The 20,195-nt window shown below is 45.8% G+C and overlaps 1 protein-coding gene across 1 annotated transcript in view; it reads left to right on the top strand.

Moving 5' to 3' along the window:
* The first annotated feature begins 17,304 nt into the window (after positions 1-17,304).
* Positions 17,305-20,195, top strand: part of LOC132388391 (NACHT, LRR and PYD domains-containing protein 12-like) — a 29,068-nt gene continuing 26,177 nt past the window's right edge. The window contains exon 1 of the mRNA XM_059960741.1: positions 17,305-17,347. Coding sequence (XP_059816724.1) covers positions 17,305-17,347 — 43 coding nt within the window. The remainder of the gene's footprint in view (positions 17,348-20,195) is intronic.

Below are 20,195 nucleotides of genomic sequence, written 5' to 3' on the forward strand. Positions count from 1 at the left end.
CATTTTTGATTGGGAAAATTCTAACTACGTTGTTCTGTGCGGCACCGAGAGATTTTGTGTGTAGGATTGCGAGGGAAGCTCACGTTTGGCATCTGGAGTCATCCAAAGTTCCACATTGCAGCAGGCGGTTGACTGATGAACTCTGAGAAATTGCCGACACAGCGTACGTCACTGCACAGCCGGGAATCTTCCGCTCGTCAGGGACATGGTGGCGGGAGAGCTTGTTCCGGTGTTGCAAGACACCATGTCCTATATTACACTCGTCAGAGCAGAAGACGGAGATGAAAGTAAATGATGGACAGTAGCTGATGAATAGATTGAATTTAAAATTGGAACACATTATGGAACCGTACAGAACAGGAACACGCTCTTTGACTCACTACATCTGCGCTGAACACGATAGCAAATGAGACTAAACTCTGATGTCAGTACATGACCCATCTCCCTTCATTCACTGGATGCTCATGCGGTTTGACTGAATATTTACCGTTATGGGAATCTAGGGGTTATATCCCAAGAAAAGGCAAACCTTTGTCATCAGCCCCCTTGTTGAAGTAAATATTTGAGAAGGCAAGAGAAAACGCTGATGGACTAAAAAGGTGGAAGCTCGGGTAAAGTCATCCCCGGAAGGAGCAGAAGGGCTAGTGAGTTAGCCAAACTAGAATTAAGTTGGGTAGTGAAATGGAATCCACTTGTAGAGGTAGGGATGACAGAAAAAACAGCAGACTGTACACATATAGACACAGTAACAGGAGAGGATTCTGAAGATTATGGGAAATATCGATGGATACAGGCACGGATTTGGATTATACTTGATAGTGGTAAATTTAAAGTGCAGAATTGTGAAAGAAACCAGATGATGTACTTGCACAGTGACATTTGTGGGAATCAACGAGCAGATAGAAGTATGGAACAGTTGAAGAATCTGTGTTGGTGGCCAAATCTGCGAGGAAATGTACATTATTTTAAAAGTTGTTTGATTTGTGAACAATGATAACCCAGATAAATCGGCAATTTTGAGACATGCTTCGTAGAAGGACCATATGTTAACTTGTAGGATTATTTTTTTTGGATTTTCACTCCATGCCATGGAGAGCTGAACTGTATCCTCGAGATGAAGTTCAACCTGGAAACTTACCTTGTGATTCACTTTGGAAGGATGAATTTGAAGGCAGAGGTGACATTTTCTCGAGCTAACCGATGGCCGGACGTTAGTACGAGTTCCGCAATGGAAACAGAGTGCTGAGACTCTCTCCAATAAGTCCAGAGCCGCTCATCGGTACGAGTACCACAATGAGAATGGAGCAGTGCACTGCAGGAGCAGAATGAAGTGTGATTGACAGCTGAGCTTGAACAGATCCGCTGTTCTGCACACACTCATAGTGACGCTCCAAAGGCAATATACCTGACAGTAAATCAGGGGAAAACATACAACTTCGTGGCAAATAATAGAACAGCCTGGGAACCTGAGGATAGTTCACAGATTTCACTTGCTACGTTTGTTCAGACAGAGAATGGATGGAGAAATAGTGATGGAATTGTCGCAGGTTTGAGAATATCTTTAAGTTAAACAGACTGCATCGCAGGTCACGGGTATGGGGTGGTCAGGTCATTCACTGGCAGAGGTCAGGTTCCTGCCAAATGGCCCATGTGTGTGAAGGAAAACATTGTTCTTCAAACTGTCCACAGGCCTCGCTAATTTCCCGAGGGCACGTTCAAGTTGAATGCCTACTTTAAAAGCAACACAGATATAGCTGAAGCCAGGTATCATGGAAAATAGCGTGGAAAAAAAACACATCATATTTCGTTTTAAGATACATAGATGGCAATGTCCCTTGAGGGGTCAAATTCATTACACAGGAACAGTGAGCAAAAATAGTTTAAGTGTTTGTGCAGTTGTTTGTCGCTAATGTCCCTGACGTGATCGCCACGCTAATTGCCCCAGTGGAATTGCTCTCAACTCAATAAAAGTTTGCTAAACCGATCACCAGTCCATCTGAGCAGCTGAAACTCTCCGTCCAACTGAACGCTGTTTCTGACGGATTATGGGATATTCGACGATTTATTACATCGCGGGAATTTTCTATCCCACACTTGTAGCGGTTGGTGTCCCCGGTAAGATTCCGGAGCTGGTTACTTTATGTATGGTGCCGTCGTTACTCCGCTGCGGTAACCGGTTCAGCAATGGAGGATTCAGGCATCTAATTGTTTTATTTCCATTTTCCGTATTTCGATTGCAGTGTTTTCTTCTTTTTTTTGACAATTATGTTCGTGCTGATATTGACATTGTTTCATAATTTCACCTCGCTAAGCTTTCTGAAGTGATGTTGGTCTGTGCTTTTCTATGTCCGAGTCTCTATCACTGCAGACACTCCGACATTATAACAACGTGGCAGCTTATTTAAATGACGGTTCAGTCTATTTACGACACGTAGGTCTGTTGTTCTGTAAGTCAGTAAATGAGAACTCGTACTTTGCATCTCCATGATTCCACTTTGTCTCCACTACAAATAATCTCGTCTGTTCTTTCACCTCTAATAATGGAAATGGTGTTGTTTACAGGAACGATCGACTGCTCACCGGTCCGTGAGTCGTGGAACTCGTAGGCCTCGCTCTAAACAGTGGAAATGTCGCCAATCCACTGACACTCACATCCGTCATTGTCCTCCAGCCGGAGTGCAGCGACCGAGATCGCACACACTGGATTCCCGCTTTCCACTTCCAAACAGACCATACCCTGGACAACATCGGTAGAATCCGGGCATTCGGAGAATTGCTGATGACCATATTTCTATTTTGTCTCCAAATTTCTTGTAGTTAACTTAACGGCGATTGTGATTCTATCTCGGGGAAAATGCGGACTCTCCAAATGCATCACCCGTTACCTGGTTGGAATGGCAACAGCGGATCTGATGGTGGTTATCGTTTTTGCTTTTGTGGAACAGACCAACAATATCTACATTTATTCCAGATCCCTGCTCATCACTCCTGTATGCGCTCTGACACTTGTATTTCGGGTTGTCACGACGGACTGTTCTGTTTGGTTCACGGTCAGTTTTACCTTCGATCGCTTCATTGCAATATGTTGCTGAAAGCTGCGGGAGCGATACTGCAGCGAGAGAACAGCAACAGTGGTTATCGTGACCGTGGTTATAGTGAGCTGCGGGAGATGTGTCCCGTGTTACTTTGCCCTTGAACCTTACGTCATCATTGATAACACGCCGTGGCGTTGCACCCTCATATACGAATACGCTACTTCACCCGTGTGGAGAGGATACCAATTACTGCTCAGTATTTTAACACCATTGCTACCAAACGGATTAATCCTGGTGTTTAATGGGTTAACCATAAGACACATATTTGTGGCAAATAGAGTCCGGAGAAAGCTTCGGCACAGCAGCGACAATCAGAAAGATGCCGAGGTGGAAAAACGCAGAAAATCGATGAAATTGTTGTTTTCTGTATCAGCTAATTTCATATTATTTTGTATGCCCAATGTAGTCTATTCGCTGAAATGGCAAGTGCAAAACTATTTTTACGAGGACAGATATTTGAGTTCCCCGGTATACATCTTCCAGCAATTTGGGTTCATGTTGCAAGTACTCAGCATGTGCACCAATACTTGTATCTATACACTGACACAGAGTAAATTCAGAGAAGAGCTAAGGAATGGAATGATGTGTGTGTGTTTACATTAAATTGCCATCTGTGTAGATAACGCCCATGTCTAATGACAGTTCCGCGGAGTTATCAAATAAAGCCGCTTTACAATGAATAGGTTTGGCAAATAAGTCATTAACTCAAACAATCATATGTCTGATGATCCGGAAATTGTAGAATTGGTGGAAGATTGCTTACTTCATACAGTTCAGGTAGGTAGCAATACAAACGGTCAATGCTGCTGGCGTGATTGTTACATTGGTTAAAGTACGTTCCGAACTATCACAGACACTCGACTGTCACAAGGTCAGGGATGGCTGCAGGACTTTCCGTGTTTTAGATGTTTCAAAATGGACAGGGTCAGGTAACAGAGTGTAAAGGGAGTGCGATGGGAAACCAGGGATGGCACCGCAGCTGCACAAAGGGAGGACAACGTGGAGTGTTCGTTTGTTAATAGACTGTGAGACGAACACAGAGACATGAAGGCAGTGAACACCCAATCCGGAGTATTCTATACAACCGCCCACCAGATTAACAAAATAAAGTAACGGGAACAGTGAGGAACCGATCGGGAAGCGGATCTTTGACATGTGCCATGTTCTTCTTTGGCACCTTCCCCGATTAATATGTTTAGAAGTGGCATAATTCCTCAGTTGTGTGCAGGAAGGATTCATGTCACTATAAAAAGAAAGACGGACTAGCGAACAGTCCAGACCGGATCTAATATTAGAAAAGGAAATGGGTCAGGTGACAGATCACTCCACGGGTCAGCATTTCAGAACGACAGGGCAGAACTCCCCGGCATTTACCTTGCACAGGGGTAGGACCAGGAAGCATGGAATTTGGGGGTGTGCGATGTATGGTGCTACCTGGCAGGAACTTGGGAACGTACATTGGGAAATGATGTAGTCAGGGACATGCGCCACAGATTTGTGGAGATTGTTTAGGGAGCACTGACATGGGGTTCAGTAGGAGATTGTCTCATTGATGCAGGGAATAGATGATAGCGCAAAGTAACTCTGGCTGACAACAACGTTGGAAGAGCTCGCCAAGAGGAAGACAGAAAGATAACTAAGGTTTAGGAAGAAAAGATGGGTGGGGTTATGGCGAGTCACAATGCAGACAGGAAAGAATTTAGCAATGGGCTTAGAGGAGGTAGAAGGGGACTTGAGAACCCTTAGCGAGTTGCCCTGTGATGAACCGGAGGAGACTGGAGAGAGTGTGGGCAGATCAGAGGAAAACTTGTGTCTGGGGTCAAGGAGGCGGTGAACCTCCTCACTGAATACATTCATGAATGTGAACAAAGCGTAAAAAGGCAGATATGGTCGACCATGCCGAGGCTCAGAAAAAAGATGCGCTGGAATTTTGGAAAACATAATGATAGATGATTCCCCGATACCGTCCAGGTAATTCTGAAAGGTGAGCGAAGATATTGCTGCACTTTTGGACAAGATATTTGTCTCTTCGCTGGCCGTGGAAGCAGAACTAGAAGCTTCGGGGACGACAAATGTAATCCCTCTGTTGACGAAAGACAATAGGTACACTTTTTCGAATTAGAGACCAGTGAATATTATGTCAGTAGTGGTAAACTATTGGAGAAGACTATTGTGGAGGGAATTTATGGACATTTGGAGAAACGTAGTCCAGATACGGAGAGTCAACATGGCTTCTTGAGGGGCATATTGCCCTTTATGAACCAGATTGAATTATTTGTAACAGTGAGAAACAAACAGATGAATGAGAACAGTCGACGTGGATGTATTAATTTTGATAAGGCGTTTGATCCGTTCCCAATAGTAGAATCATTCAGGAAGTCAGGAAGCATGGGATCTAGAGAAACCCAGCTGCGGTGATGTGGAATTGGATGATGTAGTAGACAGAGTGAATTCTGGCTGGAAGACAGCGGGCACCCGTGTTCCGCAAGGAGGGCCGAAATTTTGTTACAATTTATAATTTTATTGGGACTCTGTAGTTATAGAGTGAAATAATCGATTCAATCTGACCACGCAGCGGCAGCTGAATAAGTTATGGAATTAGGGCTGACGACGTCAGCAAATCGCTGAGCAATTGACTGCACCGCCACGTGGTCTAAACTGACCTGTAATTTACATATTACAGTGCAAATGCTACAATGACTTCAAAACATGTTTGCTAATGGAAACCTACAACTTAAAAAATACCAATTTCAAATTCCTAATTCAAGTGCACACCATTTTATCCTAATGCCAATTTACCTCTGAATCGACGTTTTATCGTATAACCATATAAATATATAACAATTACAGCACGGAAACAGGTCGTCTCTGTCCATCTAGTCCATGCCGAAGGATTACTCTCACCTAATTCCACCGATCTGCACTCAGTCCATAACCCTCCATTCCTTTCCTGTCCATATATCTATCCAATTTTACTTTAAATGACAATATCGAAACTGCCTCTACCACTTCTGCTGGAAGCACGTTCCACACAGCTAACAATCTCTCAGTAAAAAGTTCCCCCTCGTGTCACCCTTAAACTTTTGCCCCCTAACTCTCAACTCATGTCCTCTTGTTTGCATCTTCCCTACTCCCAATGGAAAAAAAAACTATCCACGTCAACTCTATCTGTCCTCCTCATAATTTTAAATGCCTTTATCAAGTTTCCCCTCAAACTTCTACGCTCCAAAGAAAAAAGACCTAAGTTGTTCAACCTTTCTCTGTGACATAGCTGCTGAAACGAAGGTAACATTATAGTAAATCTCTTCTGTACTCTCTCTATTTTGTTGACATCTTTCCTAAAATTCGGTGACCAGAACTGTGCACAATACTCCAAATATGGCCTTACCAATGCCTTGTGCAATTTTAACATTACATGCCAACTCCTATACTCAATGCTCTGATTTATAAAGACAAGCATACCAAAAGCTTTCTTCACCACCCTATCCATTTGAGATTCCACCTTCAGGGCACTATGCACCATTATTCCTCGATCACACTGTTCTACTGCATTCCTCATTGCCCTACCAAAATGCAGCACCTCAAACTTATCAGCATTAAACTCCATCTACCATCTTTCTGCTCACTCTTCTAACTGGCCTAAATCTCTCTGCAAGCTTTGAAAACCTACTTCATTATCCACAACGCCACCTATCTTAGTATCATCTGCATATTTACTAATCAAATTTACCAGCCCATCATCCAGATCATTAATGTATATGACAAACAACATTGGACCCAGTACAGATCCCTGAGGCACACCACTGGTCAACGGCCTCCAACCTGACAAACAATTATCCACCACTACTCTCTGGCATCTCTCATCCATCCACTGCTGAATCCATTTAACTAATTCAATATTAATACCTAACGATTGAACCTTCTTAACTAACTTCCGTGTGGAACCTTGTCAAATGCTTTGTGATTAACCTGTCTTGATGCACAGACGTATCAGTTCTGTGTCTTTCCTATCCACTTGAACTAGAACACCTATCAGTCAAATGCAATCCATTTTATCAGTTTTTTTTCTAGCAGTGGTGTACATTCGAACTCAAGCGAACATTAACCAGGCACTGAAGGAGCTAAGCTCTATTATCTGCAGGTTCGAAACACCACAACCTAATGCTTTGCCTCTCAATGTGTGTGTGTGTGGGGGGAGGGTAGGGGTTGGGGTAGGGGTGGTGTGTGCTGTCAGGTCAGCTTGACGAAGTCTCTGAACAGTTACCAACAAAGTATCGCTCGTGAACCCAGAGGAGGCAACGCACGTTACCATTGTCCCTTATTCAAGAACGCTTGCAGTACCATCTAGACCCACACTTTTGAAAGTCTGTCACTTGGCTGGACTTCTATTCCCGGCATATGGGCAGAGACTAAAGACCACAGCACCAGTGGTGAGGACCAAGAAGGCCACAGTTGTCACCGACTACACGAAGACCTGTGTAGATTAGTGTCTGCCTTGGAGATCTTGCCGGACACTGACCAAATCAAATGCCGTGGATGGACCAGGACATTGGCCGTCTGCTGAGGGCTAGACCTGTGGCCTTCAAGACCAGTAATCCGGAGCTATACAATAAATCCAAGTATGGCCCCTGGAAAACAATTTTAAGTGTGTATAAACGATTCCGATTAAAGTTAAGAGGCCTAATCGGATAAACAGATTCGGATTCCCCCTCTGGGGAAGTTGGGGGCGTTTGAGAATGGGGTTCCCCACTGACAGGTGAATCAGCTTCATTCGGTTGCAGCAGATAAGATGACAGAATTAATGGTGAGAAGCTGAGGGAGGCAACTTGTCCCATGAACTTCCTGACATCTCAGGTTAGGGATCCCAGTTTTCCAGTCCCCCTCCTCATCTCTCTTGGCCCCGCCACCGCTTCCCGCCAAATGCTTTCCTACTCTTCGGAAGCATCTACCCACGTCCTGCCCCTCCCCCACTCAGCCCCGTACAAAGCACCCAGTTCAACTCGACCGCCCGTCCTGGGATGAATGAGAGGCTCCGGAGTCTCTTACGGTCTCTATCTGAGGGTCACAAGTTCCCGTCAGTGTCTGCCTGTCTGCCATTCTCCTACTATCCCTTTCTATTTGTATATTTCCCCCTCTCCGTCTGTATCTCTGTCTGTTTGTCTGTGTGTGTGTGTGTGTGTGTGTGTGTGTATTTCTGCCCGGCTGTTTCTCTCTGTCGCTCTCTGTCTCTGTCTGTTTTTGTGTCTTCCCCTGTCTTTTCCAGAAGCGAATGAAATCTATCCCTTAGAATTCCCCCCTGACTTGACTGAACTTCCTTCCGAAACATGAGACAGACATTGTCTATTCTGACATGCATAATGGCGCATGCAACTGAACCTGCGACCTGATAACTCACTGAGCTGCAGGTCACGGCGTTTGTTCTGATGCGCTGATGGGAGGGTTAATGGCGGCAGTCTCGTTTATTACTGGCAGCAACGTAACATCGGTAAATTGTCCGAGCTGTCCTGTTTGTAAAACAAAAAGGGCGTGTGACACAGAAAAAGCCCTGTACCAAGGAACAGGTCACGGAGAGATCCACTGATAAAATCCCGGGTCTACTTAATGATTTTCACTCGGAGCAGATTAATTTTTAACCGGAGTGTGTTCATTTACCTGCAGAGCCATTAGCTCAGTCTTGCAATGGCCAGTGTAAGAAGAGGATCTGCGGCCGCTCTGAAAGGTAGGAACCAGGATATACTGATCAAAAATCACCAAAAAGGCATGATTGGCACTAGCTGTTTGAATTAGTATTTCTGTGGTTCAATGCAAGCGCTGGGGAGTAGGGTGTGGAGATACGCGCCTTTATTTCTGCTGTCTCTGTTCAATATAACCACAAACAACTTTGTTTTGAGTTGTCGCTGGAGTTTATAATCCAAAAATGAACCGGTCCCAAGATGAATAATAAATCAAAGAGACAACACCAACCGGTCGGAACCAGGTTGTGAGTTGTGATTCCTCTCTGGCGCAGATTAAACATTTGGAGAGAAATGTAATCATCGGTCCCGGACACTGAAGCGGTAAATCTGGCTCAAACATTTGGAAATTCTGGAAATAGTTGCTTCAATGTGCTTTGTGTTGGACAATAGAAGCGCTGTGAGAACAGGGAGTGGCGTGACTTTCTGATTAATGTGAAGCCCAGGTTTATCGGAACATTGTGTTTGCTTACTGTTCGGAACCATAAACCTCAGGTGTTCAGACTCGCTGGAAACGGAATCAAGCTCAGCACAAGGTAAGGACAGAGACTGTGCTGAATGGGCAATGAGATGTGTTTTAATACGCACACTGCTACCAGTTCATTACCGGCATTAGAAATTGTGCTGTGTTACGGATATGTGTGTGTGGTGTGTGTGTGTGTGTGTGTGTGTGTGTGTGTGTGTGTGTGTGTGTGTGTGTGTGTGTGTGTGTGTGTGTGTGTGTGTGTGTGTGTGTGTGTGTGTGTGTGTGTGTGTGTGTGTGTGTTTTGTTTTTCAATATGTGTTCTTTTTTATCAAAGACTGGGTACAGCTGGCAGGGATATTTAAAATAACACTTCCTGAATCTCACTGTCTGTTTAAGTGACCGAAGTCGACACAGTGGGCACTGTACTGTGTATCGCCTGTACCGACTAACGTGGCCACAGAATTTATGTTCTGCTGTTGTATCCCATCGACGTCAATGGTCAATGTTCGACAGGTTACCCGTTCAGTGGTGCTCTTCTGCACATTGTATCCTGTGGTTATTTGAGTTACTGTCGCCTTCTTTTCAATTTGAATCAGTCTGCACATCCTCCTCTAGTCTCTCTCATTATCGAGGCATTGTCCCCTACAGAACTGCCATCGCGGGATGTTTCATTTTTTTACATTGAATCAGTTCGCCCATCCTCCTCTGGTCTCTCTCGTTATCGAGGCATTGTCCCCTACAGAACTGCCATCGCGGGATGTTTCATTTTTTTACATTGAATCAGTTCGCCCATCCTCCTCTGGTCTCTCTCATTATCGAGGCATTGTCTCCTACAGAACGGCCATCGCTGGATGTTTCATTTTTTTACATTGAATCAGTCCGCCCATCCTCCTCTGGTCTCTCTCGTTATCGAGGCATTGTCTCCTACAGAACTGCCATCGCTGGATGTTTCATTTTTTCACATTGAATCAGTCTGCCAATCCTCCTCTGGTCTCTCTCATTATCGAGGCATTGTCTCCGACAGAACTGCCATCGCGGGATGTTTCATTTTTTCACATTGAATCAGTCTGCCCATCCTCCTCTGGTCTCTCTCATTATCGAGGCATTGTCTCCTACAGAACTGCCATCGCTGGATGTTTCATTTTTTCACATTGAATCAGTTTGCCCATCCTCCTCTGGTCTCTCTCATTGTCGAGGCATTGTCTCCTACAGAACTGCCATCGCTGGATGTTTCATTTTTTCAAATTGAATCAGTCTGCCCATCCTCCTCTGGTCTCTCCCATTATCGAGACATTGTCTCCGACAGAACTGCCATCGCGGGATGTTTCATTTTTTCACATTGAATCAGTCTGCCCATCCTCCTCTGGTCTCTCTCGTTATCGAGGCATTGTCTCCTACAGAACTGCCATCGCTGGATGATTCATTTTTTCACATTGAATCAGTCTGCCCATCCTCCTCTGGTCTCTCTCATTGTCCAGGCATTGTCTCCTACAGAACTGCCATCGCTGGATGTTTCATTTTTTCACATTGAATCAGTCTGCCCATCCTCCTCTGGTCTCTCTCATTGTCCAGGCATTGTCTCCTACAGAACTGCCATCGCTGGATGTTTCATTTTTTCACATTGAATCAGTCTGCCCATCCTCCTCTGGTCTCTCTCATTATCGAGGCATTGTCTCCTACAGAACTGCCATCGCTGGATGTTTCATTTTTTCACATTGAATCAGTCTGCCCATCCTCCTCTGGTCTCTCTCATTATCGAGGCATTGTCTCCTACAGAACTGCCATCGCTGGATGTTTCATTTTTTCACATGGAATCAGTCTGCCCATCCTCCTCAGGTCTCTCTCGTTATCGAGGCATTGTCCCCTACAGAACTGCCATCGCTGGATGTTTCATTTTTTCAGATTGAATCAGTCTGCCCAACCTCCTCTGGTCTCTCTCATTATCGAGACATTGTCTCCTACAGAACTGCCATCGCTGGATGTTTCATTTTTTCTCTCCATTCTCTTTAAACTGAGACTGCTGTGTGTGAAAATCTCTGCAGTTCAGCAGTTTCAGACTACACGGTCTGACACCAGCAGTCATTCCATGCTTAATGCCACTAAAATCACATTTGTTCCCAGTTCTGCGTCTGATCTGAACAATATGGCCCTCTTGGCCATGTCTTCATTCGTTTATTAAACTAACAGAGCTGCTGCCTCACGATTGGCCGATTTACATTCAACTGGTGTACAATCACCACACAATTTAAGTTTTACCATTGCTTTGGAGAAAAGTTCTGGACTTTGCCGAGGAGTAATGAATTGGAGCTGTGCAAATTACGAAATTATTAGACAGGAATTAGGGAAAGTTAATAGGAAACGGCTGTTTTGAATGTTGGCAAGTCCAGATGTGGAGGGTATTTAAGGACCAACTGCACGGAATACAGGGCATGTACTTTCCAGGAAGACGAAAGGGCAAGGATGATAGGTAGGGGAACTTTGGATGTCGAGAGAGCTGACAAATTTAGCCAAGAGATAAATGCAAAGCTTAGGAAGCACGAATGAAACTGTGCCCTTGATGATTTTAAAGTGCTAAAGGGGGATTTAGGAAAGCCTTGAAAATTCCTCGGAAAATAGGATTACAGAGAAACTCAGATCATTCTATCTACACATCTGCAATGAGGAGATGTCATAGCCTTTATCTAAACAAGGATGTTCTGACACTGTAGAGGATTCAGAGCAAGTTCACAACAATGATTACTGGATTGAACGACTTGTTTGATGGGTCTGGGCCTGCAATCACTGTCATTCAGAAGATTGGTCTTGACAGATTAGACGTGTGTGGTGAGTTTCCTTTGGTCGATCTGAGCCTGCACTGACTGTAATTCAGAAGATTGGTCTTGACAGATTAGACGTGTGTGGTGAGTTTCCTTTGGTGGGTCTGGGCCTGCACTCACTGTCATTCAGAAGATTGGTCTTGACAGATTAGACGTGTGTGGTGAGTTTCCTTTGGTGGGTCTGGGCCTGCACTCACTGTCATTCAGAAGATTGGTCTTGACAGCTTAGACGTGTGTGGTGAGTTTCCTTTGGTGGGTCTGAGCCAGCACTCACTGTCATTCAGAAGATTGGTCTTGACAGATTAGACGTGTGTGGTGAGTTTCCTTTGGTGGGTCTGGGCCTGCACTCACTGTCATTCAGAAGATTGGTCTTGACAGATTAGACGTGTGTGGTGAGTTTCCTTTGGTGGGTCTGGGCCTGCACTCACTGTCATTCAGAAGATTGGTCTTGACAGCTTAGACGTGTGTGGTGAGTTTCCTTTGGTGGGTCTGAGCCAGCACTCACTGTCATTCAGAAGATTGGTCTTGACAGATTAGACGTGTGTGATGAGTTTCCTTTGGTGGGTCTGAGCCTGCACTGACTGTAATTCAAAAGATTGGTCTTGACAGATTAGACGTGTGTGGTGAGTTTCCTTTGGTGGATCTGAGCCTGCACTCACTGTCATTCAGAAGATTGGTCTTGACAGATTAGACGTGTGTGGTGAGTTTCCTTTGGTGGGTCTGGGCCTGCAGTCACTGTCATTCAGAAGATTGGTCTTGACAGATTAGACGTGTGTGGTGAGTTTCCTTTGGTGGGTCTGGGCCTGCACTCACTGTCATTCAGAAGATTGGTCTTGACAGCTTAGACGTGTGTGGTGAGTTTCCTTTGGTGGGTCTGAGCCAGCACTCACTGTCATTCAGAAGATTGGTCTTGACAGATTAGACGTGTGTGGTGAGTTTCCTTTGGTGGGTCTGGGCCTGCACTCACTGTCATTCAGAAGATTGGTCTTGACAGATTAGACGTGTGTGGTGAGTTTCCTTTGGTGGGTCTGGGCCTGCACTCACTGTCATTCAGAAGATTGGTCTTGACAGATTAGACGTGTGTGGTGAGTTTCCTTTGGTGGATCTGGGCCTGCACTCACTGTCATTCAGAAGATTGGTCTTGACAGATTAGACGTGTGTGGTGAGTTTCCTTTGGTGGGTCTGGGCCTGCACTCACTGTCATTCAGAAGATTGGTCTTGACAGATTAGACGTGTGTGGTGAGTTTCCTTTGGTGGATCTGGGCCTGCACTCACTGTCATTCAGAAGATTGGTCTTGACAGATTAGACGTGTGTGGTGAGTTTCCTTTGGTGGGTCTGGGCCTGCACTCACTGTCATTCAGAAGATTGGTCTTGACAGATTAGACGTGTGTGATGAGTTTCCTTTGGTGGGTCTGGGCCTGCACTCACTGTCATTCAGAAGATTGGTTTTGACAGATTAGACGTGTGTGGTGAGTTTCCTTTGGTGGGTCTGGGCCTGCACTCACTGTCATTCAGAAGATTGGTCTTGACAGATTAGACGTGTGTGGTGAGTTTCCTTTGGTGGGTCTGGGCCTGCAGTCACTGTCATTCAGAAGATTGGTCTTGACAGATTAGACGTGTGTGGTGAGTTTCCTTTGGTGGGTCTGAGCCTGCACTCACTGTCATTCAGAAGATTGGTCTTGACAGATTAGACGTGTGTGGTGAGTTTCCTTTGGTGGGTCTGGGCCTGCAGTCACTGTCATTCAGAAGATTGGTCTTGACAGATTAGACGTGTGTGGTGACTTTCCTTTGATGGGTCTGGGCCAGCACTCACTGTCATTCAGAAGATTGGTCTTGACAGATTAGACGTGTGTGGTGAGTTTCCTTTGTTGGATCTGAGCACACGATGAGAATAAATAAACTTTCCTTTAAAACTGAGATGAAAGGTTCTTTTTTCCCGGCCAAGGCTTGGTTGATCAGTTCAATTTGATGCCACATGTGGGTGGGGGCTATTATTGGGTATATTCATTGCCGAGTTTGATATATTCTTGATTGATAACTAGGTTTGCTGTTACAGTAGGAAAGCAGAAAGAAATGGAGCATTGCGGGGTGGGGGAGGAGTGTAATCTTCAACCTTGATGAATGGTGTTGCAGACAAGATGGAGCGAATGGACTAATTCTGCTTCTGTATCTTTTGTCTTACAATGACTGAATTATGACTTATTCTTACCCACATCAGGTTTTCTGATGTGTGAGGGACAATTACTGATTTGTTCACTGAGATTGAGATATTTGTATTCAACATTTAAATTTCTGTGAGTTTATGACTTTAGGAACATTGAACAGAAATGTTTTGTTTTACTTGGTATTGTTAACGTACTTCGTTATCTTTCATGTTCAAGTTAGACCTGCAGTGAGACATTTATTGGAAGAAATGCACACAACTGGAAGCAGAGCGCGACTGAAGACGTGGGAACAGCAACAAGTGAACCAGCCCGAGGATTGAGAGCACCGACTGGAGAGAACCCATCTGACTCGGAGATTCCACTGATTCAGTCAGGAGAAAGTTTGGTGAGTCTCATTTACTCAAACTCTGGTCAGTTAGACATTATATATCTTCACAAAGGAATGTAGGAAATATTTGGAGCGAAAGTGAATGTGCCCAGAGTACCAGGTAAACCTGTATCAGACCCAGTCGCAATCGATCCAGGTCTGGTAATTTGCTTTCAGCAGCTCAGCTCTTCAAAGCCACTCACATTCCGTCATTGTTTACACATTTCATGGTCTCATATCTTCTGAAGTAACTTTTGGTCTGATCTTCGTGCCGTAGTGATTGCGGAAACGTGGAACTACCATGAACTGCAGTAACAGGTCATTGACTTCTCTTTCTATTGCAAGCTGCAATGGTGAACTTACCCTCGAATATATTGTCGTGCAGCCCGATGCGGAGAACAAACCCCTTTGAAGCATTTGTCGCAACACTTCATTTCCTTCAGTCCTAGAACGTGTACAACTCTTTGCCGCAGGTGGCAGTGAAGATCAAGTATTTGGGTGCTTTTAAAGAAGAGGTTGATAGATTCTCTATTAGTCAAGACATGAAAGGATACTGAGTTTTTCGAGGGAAGCGGCCCTGTAGAGGGGAGCGGCCTTGTCGAGGAAGTGGCCCTGTCGAGGGAAGTGGCCCTGTCGAGGGAAGTGGCCCTGTCGAGGGGAGCGGCCCTGTCGAGGGAAGCGGCCTTGTCGAGGGAAGTGGCCTGGTCAAGGGAAGCGGCCTTGTCGAGGGAAGTGGCCCTGTCGAGGGGAGCGGCCTTGCCGAAGGGAGCGACCCTATCGAGGGAAGTGCCCTTGTCGAGGGAAGCGGCCTTGTCGAGGGAAGCGACCCTGTCGAGGGAAGCGGCCCTGTCGAGGGGAGCGGCCCTGTCGAGGGAAGCGACCCTGTCGAGGGAAGCGGCCCTGTCGAGGGAAGTGGCCCTGTCGAGGGGAGCGGCCCTGTCGAGGGAAGCGGCCTTGTCGAGGGAAGCGGCCCTGTCGAGGGAAGCGGCCCTGTCGAGGGGAGCGACTCTATCGAGGGGAGCGGCCCTGTCGAGGGGAGCGGCCTTGACGAGGGAAGCGACCCTGTCGAGGGAAGCGGCCTTGTCGAGCGGAGCGGCCCTCTCGTGGGAAGTGGCCCTGTCGAGGGGAGCGGCCTTGACGAGGGAAGCGACCCAGTCGAGGGAAGCGGCCTTATCAAGGGAAGCGGCCTTGTCGAGGGGAGCGGCCTTGTCGAGGAAAGTGGCCCTGTCGAGGGGAGCGGCCTTGTCGAGGAAAGTGGCCTTGTCGAGGGGAGCGACTCTATCGAGGGGAGCGGCCCTGTCGAGGGGAGCGGCCTTGACGAGGGAAGCGACCCTGTCGAGGGAAGCTGCCTTGTCGAGGGAAGTGGCCATGTCGAGGGAAGTGGACCTGTCGAGGGAAGTGGCCCTGTCGAGGGGAGCGGCCCTATCGAGGGAAGTGCGAGTCTTTGGCTCGAGAGTCCTCGGCGAGGAGGCTGAGGGAGGAGACTACACCTCAGTTGGAGAGGGTAAGAGGCGGTGAAGAGATGACAGGTAAACTAATTCAGTGTGATGGTTGCCTGATGTGGGAGGTCAGGGACACTGATGGTGCAACCGGCTGCTACAACTGTGTGTGTCCAGGTTCGGCTCCTGAAGGACAGTGTTGTGGCATTGGAGAGGCAACTGGATGACCTCAGGATCATCCGGGTAAACGCAAGTTTGCTGGACAGGACCTCCAGTGAGATTGCTACACCGAAGATACTGGAGGAGAGAAGTGGAGCGACGATGAGAAAGGGATGGATGCTTGAAGTACTGGAGACCCCGGGGGATGTGTCTCTTGAATGCAGGTTCACCCTCTTGGAAGCTGTCGGGACAGAAGATACTGCCATTCTGAGATGCGGACAGGTCTGCGAGTCAACAATTGGCACTGAGCAAAGCAGATGAGACAGACGACAGGCAGAGCCGTGGTAGTAGGGGACTCCATTGTGAGAGGTACAGAAAGGGGTTTCTGCAGCAACAGGCGGGATTTAAGGATGGTATGTTGCCTCCCTGGAGCCAGGATCCAGGACGTCACGGACCGATTGCAGGGAATCCTCCAGGGTGAACGTGAACAGACGGATGTGGTAGTGCATGTCGGCACAAATGACATCGGGAAAAAGAGGAAAGAAATTCTTCAGCGTGACTTCAGAGAACTCGGAAGAAGGCTGAAAAGCAGGACCTCCAGGGTGGTTATCTCCGGTTTGCTTCCAGTTCCTCGTGCTGGTGAGGGCAGGAACGGGGAGATATGGGATCTGAATGTGTGGCTGAGAGCTGGTGTGGCAAGCAGGGTTTTAGATTCTTAGACCACTGGGATCTGTTTTGGGGTAAGGATGAATTGTACAAAATTGGACGGGTTGCGCTTTAACAGTCGGGGGACAAACATTTTCGCAGGCAGGTTTGCCACTGCTACATGGTTGTGTTTGAACTAATAAATGGGGGGGGGGCGTGGAGGAGACGAACGGGAAATATAAGGATGGAGTCAAAGGGAAAGACAGAATAAGAAAAGTTAAGATAGACAACAGATTTAAAGGGGCAGAAAGCTCAAGAAGGGATCGTATGAGGAAAGAGTATGGCCAAGTGCAATAGGGACTGATGTGAGAAGCGAGCGGGCTAATGGATTGAAAGTATTATATATGAATGCACGAAGTATGAGAAATAAAGTGGATAAGCTTAAAGCTCAGTTGGAAGTTGGTAAGTATGATGTTGTAGAAATAGCAGACATAGCTGCAAAATGACCAGAACTGGGAAATGAATATTCAAGATTATATGTCCTATCGAAAGGGCAGACAGGTGGGTAGACGGGGTGGGTTGCCTTTGCTGTTGAGGAATGAAATTCAGTCCCTTGCGAGGCGTGACATAGAATCAAGAGATGTAGCGTCAGTATGGATAGAACTGAGGAATTGTAATGACAAAAAGACTCTAATGGGAGTTATCAACAGGTCCCGAAGTAGAAACCTACAGAGTGCAAGTTGAATCAAGAGTTAAAATTAGCATGTTGCAAAGGTAATACTACGGTTGTAATGGAGGATTTCAATATGCAGGTAGACTGGAAAAATCAGGTTGGTACTGGACCCCAAGAAAGGGAGTGCCTCCGAGATGGAGTCTTAGAGCAGCTTGTACTGCAGCCTACCAGGGAGAAGGCAATTCTGGATCTAGTGTTGTATAATGAACAGGATTTTATCAGGGAACTCGAGGTAAAAGAACCATTAGGAGCTAGTGACCATAAGTATGAATCTACAATTTGAGAGGGAGAACTGAAAATCGGAAGTGTCAGTATTACAACTGAACAAAGGGGACTATGGAACCATGAGGGAGGCGCTAGCCAAAGTTGACTGGAAGGCTACCCTAGCAGAGATGAAAGTGGAACAACAACGGCAGACATTTCTGGGAATAGTAAAGAAGGTGCAGGATCAGTTCATTCCAAAGAGGAAGAAAGTTTCTAAGGGGGATAGGGGAGACCGTGGCTGACAAGGGAAGTCAAGGACAGTATGAAAATAAAGGAGAAGAAGTATAACATAGCAAAGATGACCGGGAAGACAGAGGATTGGGGAACGTTTAAAGGGCAACCGAAGATTACTAAAACGGCAATACGGGGAGAAAAGATGAGGTATGAAGGTAAGGTAGCCAAGAATATAAATGAGGATAGTAAAAGCTTATTTAGGTGTGTGAAGAGGAAAAAAACAATTTAAGAACAAATTTGGGCCCTTCAAGGCAGAAACGGGTGAATATATTATGGGGAACAAGGAAATGGCAGACGAGTTGAACAGGTGTTTTGGATTTGTCTTCACTAGGGAGGACACAGACAATCTCCCAGATGTAATAGTGGCCAGAGGACCTAAGGTAACGGAGGAGCTGAAGATAATTCACATTAGGCAGAAATTGGTGTTGTGTAGACTGATGGGATTGAAGGCTGATAAGTTCCCAGGGCCTGATGGTCTGCATCCCAGGGTACTTACGGAGGTGGCTCTAGAAATCGTGGACGCATTGGTAATCATTTACCAATGTTCTATGGATTCAGGATCTGTTCCTGAGGATTGGAGGATAGCTAATATTATCCCACTTTTTAAGAAAGGAGGGAGAGAGAAAACAGGAAATTATAGACCAGTTAGCCTGACATCAGTGGTGGGGAAGATGCTGCAGTCAATTATAAAAGATGAAATAACGGAACATTTGTATAGAATAAAGAGGATCGGTCCCAGTCAGCATGGATTTACGAAAGGGAAATTATGCTTGACTAATCTTCTGGAATTTGTTGAGAATGTAACTATGAAAATGGAAAAGAAGGAGCCAGTGGATGTACTGTAGCTGAACTTTCAGAAAGCCTTTGATAAGGTCCAACGTAGGAGATTAGTGGGCAATATTAGAGCACATGGTATTGGGGTTAGGGTACTGACAAATAGAAAATTGGTTGGCAGACAGGCAACAAAGAGTAGGGATTAACGGGTCCTATTCAGAATGGCAGACTGTGATTAGTGGGGTAAAACAAGGCTCGGTGCTGGGACCGCCAATTTACAATATACATTAATGACTTAGAAGAAGGGATTAAAAGTAACATTAGCAAATTTGCAGATGACACAAAGCTGGGTGGAAGTGTGAAATATGAGGAGGATGTTAGGAGAATGGAGAGTGATTTGGACAGGTTGGTTGAGTGGGCAGATGCAAAGTAGATGCAATTTAATGTGGGTAAATGTGAGGTTATCCACTTTGGTTTCAAGAACAGGAAAGCAGATTACTGTCTGAATGCTGTCAAGTTAGGAAAAGAGGAAGTACATCGGGATCTAGGTGTCCTTGTTCACCAGTCACTGAAAGTAAACATGCAGGTACAGCAGGTAGTAAAGAAATCTAATGGCATGTTGGCCTTCTTAACAAGGGGAGCTGAGTATAGGAGTAAAGAGGTCTATGTGCAGCTGTACAGGGCCCTGGGGAGACCCTAACTGGAGTATTGTGTTCAGCGTTGGTCTCCAAATTTGAGGAACGACGTTCTTGCTATTGACGGAGAGCAGCATAGGTTCAATAGGTTGATTCCCGGGGTGGGCGGGTCTGTCATATGTTGAAAGATTGCAACGACTGGTCTTGTATACACTTGAATTTACAAGGATGAGAGGGGATCTGATTGACACATATAAGATTATTAAGGGTTTGGACACGCTAGAGGCAAGAAACCTGTTACATATGCTGGGAGAGCTCAGAACCAGAGGCCACAGTTCAAGAATAAGGGGAAGGCCATTTAGATCAGAGTTGAGGAAAAAACATTTTAACCATATAAGGATATAACAATCACAGCACGGAAATAGGCCATCTCGGCTCTCCTAGTCCATGCCGAACTCTTAATCTCACCTATTCCCACCTACGCGCACTCAGCACATAACCCCCCACTCCTTTACTGTCCATACACATATCCAATTTTACCTTAAATGACACAACTGAATTGGCCTCTACTACTTCTACAGGAAGCTCATTGCACACAGCTATCACTCTCTGAGTAAAGAAGTACCCCCGCGTGTTTCCCTTAAACTTCTGCCTCCTAACTCTCAAATCA

Source organism: Hypanus sabinus, unplaced genomic scaffold, assembly GCF_030144855.1.
Source record: "Hypanus sabinus isolate sHypSab1 unplaced genomic scaffold, sHypSab1.hap1 scaffold_315, whole genome shotgun sequence".
Taxonomy (NCBI): Eukaryota; Metazoa; Chordata; class Chondrichthyes; order Myliobatiformes; family Dasyatidae; genus Hypanus; species Hypanus sabinus.